The sequence below is a fragment of the Galeopterus variegatus genome, unplaced genomic scaffold (assembly GCF_000696425.1).
Source record: "Galeopterus variegatus unplaced genomic scaffold, G_variegatus-3.0.2 Scaffold1721, whole genome shotgun sequence".
Taxonomy (NCBI): Eukaryota; Metazoa; Chordata; class Mammalia; order Dermoptera; family Cynocephalidae; genus Galeopterus; species Galeopterus variegatus.
In genome coordinates, this window is record NW_007727832.1 from 103,596 (window position 1) to 110,935 (window position 7,340).

Genomic DNA, 7,340 nt, shown 5'->3' on the forward strand with positions numbered 1-7,340 from the left:
CACACACACACACACACACACACAGCAGCAGCAAAAAACAAAAACTGAATCACAAAGAGAACAAAGGTATTACAAAGGTAACATAGCTTAGTAAAAACTTAACTAGCACCAGAAATGCAACTTCATAACTCACAGGTTCATGGTTGATCTTTCTACTACCAAAATAAATAAATTATGCTATAGTTTTTCTTCTTTCTTCCCTCCCTCCCATCTTCCTTCCTTTTTTTTCCCTTCTTGTTGTTTAGGATTTATCAAAGAGTCTGCCCAAAGGTCTCTTTAATGTTATTTTGTGTTCGTTTTTATATCCCAAATACTCATCTATATAGTATTTTNAGTCTGGATGGGTGCCCAGGGGGTAGGGGGCTTTGCTGGCACTCCCAGGAGGGACCTGAGTAGCCTCCCTGGGATGCGGTGGCTCATGGAGAGCTCATCCACCACTTGTGGGGCCTTCATTGTATGAACTTGGAGAAAAGACCCTGCAGAAAGCCATTGTTAGGCTCATCTGTGCCCAGGAGGTCAGCCGAGGCCCCCCAACATGCAGATGAGGAAGGAATGGGGGAAGTGCTGGCGCAGGCCGCGGGTACCTCATGCTCTCCACGTTTGGGTTGTCTTCCCCTCGGAAGAATTGGTTGCTGCGATCTGTCCGAACCACATCTTTGTCCACAGTGAATTGCACGTTGCGCCAGAATGCTCTGTGCTCCTCGGGAGTCATGGAGAGCCTGGCGTGGGGCAGAGTGCCGGCCAGGTCAGTGGGCAGCACATGGGGGCAGTGGCAGTACACAGCCCAGGAAGGGGCCTTTCCCCCAACCCTGTGCCCTAGTGGGAGCTGGGCTGCTGCTGCTGGTGACAAGCTGTGGCTTGGGTGAGTAGTATGGATCCATGGCTTTCCCCAGCATGGACTCAGCCTCACCGTCCCAGCGTCCCCACGGTGCATAGCTCAGTGGGTAACGGGGGACCTCGCCCAGTCCCCAATGTCCTGGGGGGAGCTGGGCACAGCCCTGTGGGTAACAGGGCTTCCTCCAGTCCCAGCATGGTGGAGAGAAGAGCTGACCGCAGCCCCAGGGTTAGTAAAGCCACGTGGGCCTTAGCAGCCTGAAACTCCCAATTCCTTCCCCTCGAGGCCCTGCTCCAAGTCCAGCCTTCAGCTGTGGCATGTCAGCGCCTGGTTAAGTCTGTTGCACAAGAATTCTANTGAGAAATGGCCCCGCCAGTTGGGCGATGCTCGGGGCTCACTGGTATCATTAGCTTAAATGTAACGGAACAAGGGTGGTGAATTTGCTTTTGGAAAAACTTGCAACGCAGAAGATGTAGCATTTTGGACCATCCGTGCCATGCTTCCCTTTATTGGTACAGATATTTCACCCTTGTCCATGTCAAGCATGCTAATGCAGGCAGGACACGCAGCCCAGACCCAGCAGGCCAGGACCAGTAAATGCAAAGGCGGCTCGTGGACCAGCCTCGCTCATTCATTTCTTCTGGCTCACTCTCATCAGCTGGAATCCCCTGTGACAGTGGTAAGGGTGGGAAATGCCAGCGCAAACCTCCCTGGGCCGGCGGGCGCTCATCTCTCTCCACCAAGCTTGTCTCATGGAAGCTCCGCAGTGGAGAATGGAGCATGGAGCCCGCTCTCGTGGAAAGGTCCTCCCCTCCTGGATGCGTTGATACTATTTTTTTTAGAGGCTGATGGATTCAAAGAGACTTGCCTATCCTTTAACACCGCCAGCTTGTCCCTAGCTCGGGCATTGAGGCCATGGGACAGAGTCGGGGCATTTGCCGAGGGGACATGGATGAAGGTCAAGGACAAGTGGGAGTTGGCAGCACTGATCTGGGGCTCTCCGAGGGGCTGTGGGGCAGCAGGATCTCCAGTCCTCTCCCTGAGCAGAAGGGTGGCGGGGCGAGCTGGACCTCCATGGCAGAACAGTCCCGAGCTGCCATGGCCTCTCTCGGCCCCACTGATGTCTCTCACACTGATTGGTTGTGACAGGAGGGAGCTCAGCCCCAGAACGTGGTAATGAGCACAGTCAGTGGGCAATTTGCATGGATTTCAGTTACTTGGGAGGTGAGTTGCAAGGTCTGAATCCAGCCACATGGGACCAGAAAGTCATTGCTGCGTGAGAGGCTGACGTGTGGTATGTGGGTGGTTGGATGGGGGGGCAGGGAGGAGGGGGACCCCTGAGGAGGAGCATGGTGATGCCTGCACCCTGCCATCCTCGAAGGCTGGCCACAGGAAGGGGGCCATCGCTCAGGGGCTGTGGTCCCAGCCGTGCTGCGCCGGCTCACCTGGTAGTGGGCCCAGCAGGCCTCCCAGATCCGCAGCGCCTCGGCCTCGGGGAACTCCCGCTTGAAACACAGCAGGAGCCAGCGGTGGCAGAAGAGCATCTGCAGACCGTCCTCGCCCAGCGAGACCAGGTGCTGGTAGAAACGCAGGTGCGTCAGCCGCAGCAGCTCCCGCAGGTACAGCTGGAAGCAGGGTGGGACACGTCAGCTCCGGGCCCGTGCAGGCCTGTCCACCTGGCCCAGACAGCCGACTCCCACCGGGCCCTTTCTGCAGCCGCCCCAACCTTGAAAAGCACACACAGGGGGTCCCCGCCCAGTACGCATATCTGCCGCCAGCTTATTTCATCCTGCCGCTGCAGTTTGGCTCACACCTCTCTTTGCCAGGTTGTCCCCGACCTAAGACTGTTCAGGAGGCCATGGCAAGGCAGAGGAGTGGCTCTACAGCCGGGAAGACAACCGCTCTCAGCCGCCAAGCAGGGGCTGTTTCTAACTCCCACCACTCCTGGCAAGGGGAGCAGGTCATCCATGGGACCCCCACTCAACCCCCCTCCGCTCCGGTCACCGAGATCCATCACGTTCCAGAGCTGATTTAGAGCTGGCAGGGGATGTGTCTGAGCCCCAGGACGCTCGATTCCTGAGCATAAGTTCACCTCCCTGTGACGTGGGACAATATCAAGGCTATTTCTGGCAGCGCCTGGGCTCGGGCTGCTGACTTCACCAGTGCCACTGGAACATCAGTCTCCGGCAGCTCATGAGTCACCTGGCCATGTGCTGCTGCAAGCCATCAGGGGTGAGAGGCGTCAGGCCTTGTAACTGCTTCCCAGGTGCCGTGGAAACCTGACGTCACACAGACGCAGGATGACACAGAGTGAGCAGGCCTGCTGGGGTCAGCGTGAACAGGTGGGGCTAAATCACAGTTGGGGACATCCGGGGGCTTGGGGCCACACCCCCACCTACACAATGGCCCACTGTTCCTACTTGGGACAGCAGTTGGAGCCGCACAGCTGGTTGCAGGATTCCGAGGATCCTTCCACCTGGTCAGTTTCTCCACCCTGCTGCCCACATCAAGGTCAAGTTCACACATGCAGCTGACACCCCTCACGGATGCCTCACCGCCAGCCCCAGCCAGGATAGCCCTCACCTTCCTGCCCACACCTCCCTGCTCCCGGTCCCTCACCCTCAGTCCTCTCCTGTGTTCGGCTTAGTTCCACTCCTTGGCCCTGGAGTAAGAGGGCCCCATTTGGCTCTACCCTCACTGCTCATGACACGTCTGGTCCAGCAAGACCGGGCCACTCAGGGTCACTACCCGGAATGCCCTGCTCAGCTGAACCTCAGGGCCAGACCCCACGGGCCGTCCAGGGACCCGGGATGCCTGCCGTCCTTGTCTACCCGGCACTTTCTGCAGCACTCCCCAGGTGCCCGGCATCCTCTGCCACATGGTCAGCTTCCAGTCCCAGCTTTCTCATGGATGGGAGGGTGGGATCATGTCCCAGTGCCTGGCAACAGCACCTGGCAGGTGTTTGGTACACACAGATGACAAGGAGCGAGAATGTGAACTGGGTCCCTGGACTGCACGCTGGCCCTCCCAGCTCTGCCTCCCCTGGCATTCAGCGCTGCCTGGCCTCCATATGGCTGATCCTTTTGGAGAGGCCTCGAGGGGAGGCATGCCAACTGTCCTTGGGGTGGGGATGTGAGATCTGCCTGGGTGCCTCAGGTGGCATCAGGAGCCCCTTCTGTTCCTGTCCTCACCCAGGAGCCTCGGCTGTGTTGAATTCCTGCAGGGTGCAGCCCTGTGCACCTGAGGATCCATTTCATAACTCACAGGGCTGGGTGTGATGGGGCCTCCCCTTCCTTGCCCTGCCTGCCAGGGAACCTGGGCTGGTCATTACGTGCAGGAGGGTGGGACACCACCAGGGGAGTGTCTCTGTAGCCCAGCCTCTGGTCCTGCAGGGAGCGTGTGTGGGTGAGGGGGGACCATCCCCAAAGACCTGGAAAAGCGTCCCTCCTGGAGGCAGCTGGCTTTTCCCTGGAGCCTGGGGCCAAGCTGCTCACATCCCACCAGAATCGCCTGTCCTGGTATCCCTGCTGCCCGCAGACCCACAACAGCGAAGCCACACAACACCACGAGACCCCTGGCAGCAAGAGGAGACAGCAGTATGGGCTCCCCCAGGGCCCTCCAATATACACACGCTCGCACACACACGCGTGTACACACTCGTGTCCTCGAGCCTCACCAGCTGTTTCTCCATGTCCTCGTCCCGAGGAGAGCTGACAAAGATCGTGTTCTGCATCAAACCGACAAAGCACCAGAAGGTGTCTGATTCATCCAGGACCTCGGCCAGGATGGGCGCCACCAGGTCCGACATACCCTGGGAGTAGCCGATGGCTGGGTTGTACACAGCGTAGTTCAGCAGGATCCTCCTGGCAAGGTGGGAAGAGTGCAGAGGGTGGGCATGGCCCAACCTGCCCTTATGGCCCTCACTGTGGCATGTGGGGGGCCCACAGAACCCCGGGCTGAAGACCCCAGCTGTCTGGGCCCCCTCATTCGCCTTGATCTCGGAGGAAGGAAGCGTCTGATCGCAGGTGCCGGGCAGCTCTGTGTCTGTCTCGAGAGCCCAAGCTCTAGATCCAGACAACAGCCCTTGCTTTGCAAAAGGTGATGGCCTGCAACCGGCTGCTGGCCAGCCCCAGAGCCTCGAGAGCAGGGGGCACGGAGGAACGAGGGTCTGATTTTCTTCATGGTTGACTGCCTGTGCCAAGGGCGGGCTGGCAGGGATGTTCTTACAGATTGCTTATTTTGTGCAGTTTTTTGCGAGGCTGCTGCAGAATGTCAAAGATGCCAGCCTTTGGCCCTGTGTGTCTTGGTCACTGGAGGACCACCCATTGGGAGATGGAGAGGACTTATGGGGAGGCTCGTCCATGTTTGGTGTGAGCCAAGCAAGGACAGTCTGGATGGGTGCCCAGGGGGTAGGGGGCTTTGCTGGCACTCCCAGGAGGGACCTGAGTGGCTTCCCTGGGATGCAATGGCCCATGCAGAGCTCATCCACCACTTGCGGGGCCTTCATTGTATGAATATGGAGGAAAGACCCTGCAGAAAGCCACTGTTAGGCTCCGTGCCCAGGGGGTCAGCCAAGGCCCCCCAACATGCAGATGAGGAAGGAACAGGGGGGGAAGTGCTGGCACAGGCCGTGGGTACCTCATGCTCTCCACGTTTGGGTTGCCTTCCCCTCGGAAGAATTGGTTGCTCCGATCTGTCCGAACCACGTCTTTGTCCACAGTGAATTGCACGTTGCGCCAGAATGCTCTGTGCTCCTCGGGAGTCATGGAGAGCCTGGCGTGGGGCAGAGCGCCGGCCAGGTCAGTGGGCAGCACGTGGGGGCGGTGGCAGTACACAGCCCAGGAAGGGGCCTTTCCCCCAACCCTGTGCCCTAGTGGGAGCTGGGCTGCTGCTGCTGGTGACAAGCTGTGGCTTGGGTGAGTAGTATGGATCCATGGCTTTCCCCAGCATGGACTCAGCCTCACCGTCCCAGCGTCCCCACGGTGCATAGCTCAGTGGGTAACGGGGGACCTCGCCCAGTCCCCAATGTCCTGGGGGGAGCTGGGCACAGCCCTGTGGGTAACAGGGCTTCCTCCAGTCCCAGCCTGGTGGAGAGAAGAGCTGACCGCAGCTCCAGGGTTAGTAAAGCCACGTGGGCCTTAGCAGCCTGAAACTCCCAATTCCTTCCCCTCGAGGCCCTGCTCGAAGTCCAGCCTTCAGCTGTGGCATGTCAGCGCCTGGTTAAGTCTGTTGCACAAGAATTCTAGAAGCTTGACATGTGAGCTAACGAGCCCCACAGTCCTGAGGCCCAAGCCCCCGGCATAATGACGGCTCTCATCCCACCCTATCACTCACGCTCCTGGGAGACCCATTTTCGAAAGAAACCATGGGTCACGAAGCGTATTATCAATGCTGAATTACACCTCAAATTGCCTCTTCAAATGGCATTTTCCTCCGCGGTTCAGCGGGGTGGGCCGGCCGGGCCGGCGGTTACCTTTTCTGCTGGATCTCAGCGTACTCCCTGCGCTTGTGGGCCCGCAGCGCCTCCCGCTCCTCCGACGTGGACTCGGGGCTGTAATAGCACAGCAGGAAGGGCCAGACCTCTCCCCGGATTGACACATCAATGCCACCAAAGAAAATGGCCTGGAGGAAGCCGCAAAAGTTGGGGAGGAGAGAAAATAGGGCAGCTCAAAGAACCCCCAGATCCCCAGAGATGTGTGTTTCGGTGGCTGTGGAGTGGCTCGATTCAGATCCCTGTGATTTGCACATGTTTACAAGGGGAAAGCACCGGCCCTCAATTCCCATACAGGACACAAACCGGCTCATTTCAATGTCAATGCCCCCCCGGGGTGGCGCTCAGATTAATGTGTCGTTCTCACGTCGTGGCCTAATCCCTGGTTTTGGAAATGCTGCATTTCTCTGCAAACTCTTCTGTGCTGGCTGACACGGTATCCCCCAAACCCGCTTGGGATTTTTTTTTTTTCCAATGCAGCAGCTTTGATTGCTTTATCGGTGCTGAACCTCACAGAGAACCTCACACGAGGGAACGGGACCCTCCCGAGGCAGGTCCCAGGGCTGCAGCCGCCCCACCCTCCTTCCTCCCGGCTCCTGGTCCCCGGCCAGGTGGGCCCGGCCTCACCTTCCGCAACTGGTACTCCTCCTCCACCTGGCCCAGCTCATTGAGGTGGCTGAGCCAGGCGGACACGTCCAGCCTCCTGTGCATGCTCTCCTCAGGGTGGGTCTCCGAGGATGGCAGCTTGGGACGCCGGATTGAGAACTGCATGCGCGTCTTTTCGTGGACGGCCTGCCGGGTGGGAGGAGAACGGGGCAAAGTTAGGTGTCTCCAGTGCACGGCTTCAGAAGCCAGCCTTGCTTTTCCTAGGATTTAAAAGCCTCTCTCTCTCTTCTGAAAGGAGGGGGCAGAGCTGTCCCCCTGCATACAAACCCCTACATGGCAAGTGTAATTAGATGCAATTAAAATGAAAATACCTTCATCTTCAAATCGGTTTCCCTCACTGCTCCCTTC

The 7,340-nt window shown here is 58.4% G+C and overlaps 1 protein-coding gene across 2 annotated transcripts in view; it reads right to left on the reverse strand.

Annotated features, from left to right (window-relative positions):
- The window catches only part of TBC1D16 (TBC1 domain family, member 16), a 70,214-nt gene that overhangs the window by 6,435 nt on the left and 56,439 nt on the right, over positions 1 to 7,340 (reverse strand). For both annotated transcript variants that reach the window (XM_008578572.1, XM_008578571.1), the window contains exons 5-9: positions 6,954 to 7,118; positions 6,309 to 6,457; positions 5,474 to 5,608; positions 4,512 to 4,698; positions 2,281 to 2,460 (exon numbers count right to left, since the gene is read on the reverse strand). In XM_008578572.1, the coding sequence (XP_008576794.1) occupies positions 2,281 to 2,460; positions 4,512 to 4,698; positions 5,474 to 5,608; positions 6,309 to 6,457; positions 6,954 to 7,118 (816 nt within the window). The remainder of the gene's footprint in view (positions 1 to 2,280; positions 2,461 to 4,511; positions 4,699 to 5,473; positions 5,609 to 6,308; positions 6,458 to 6,953; positions 7,119 to 7,340) is intronic.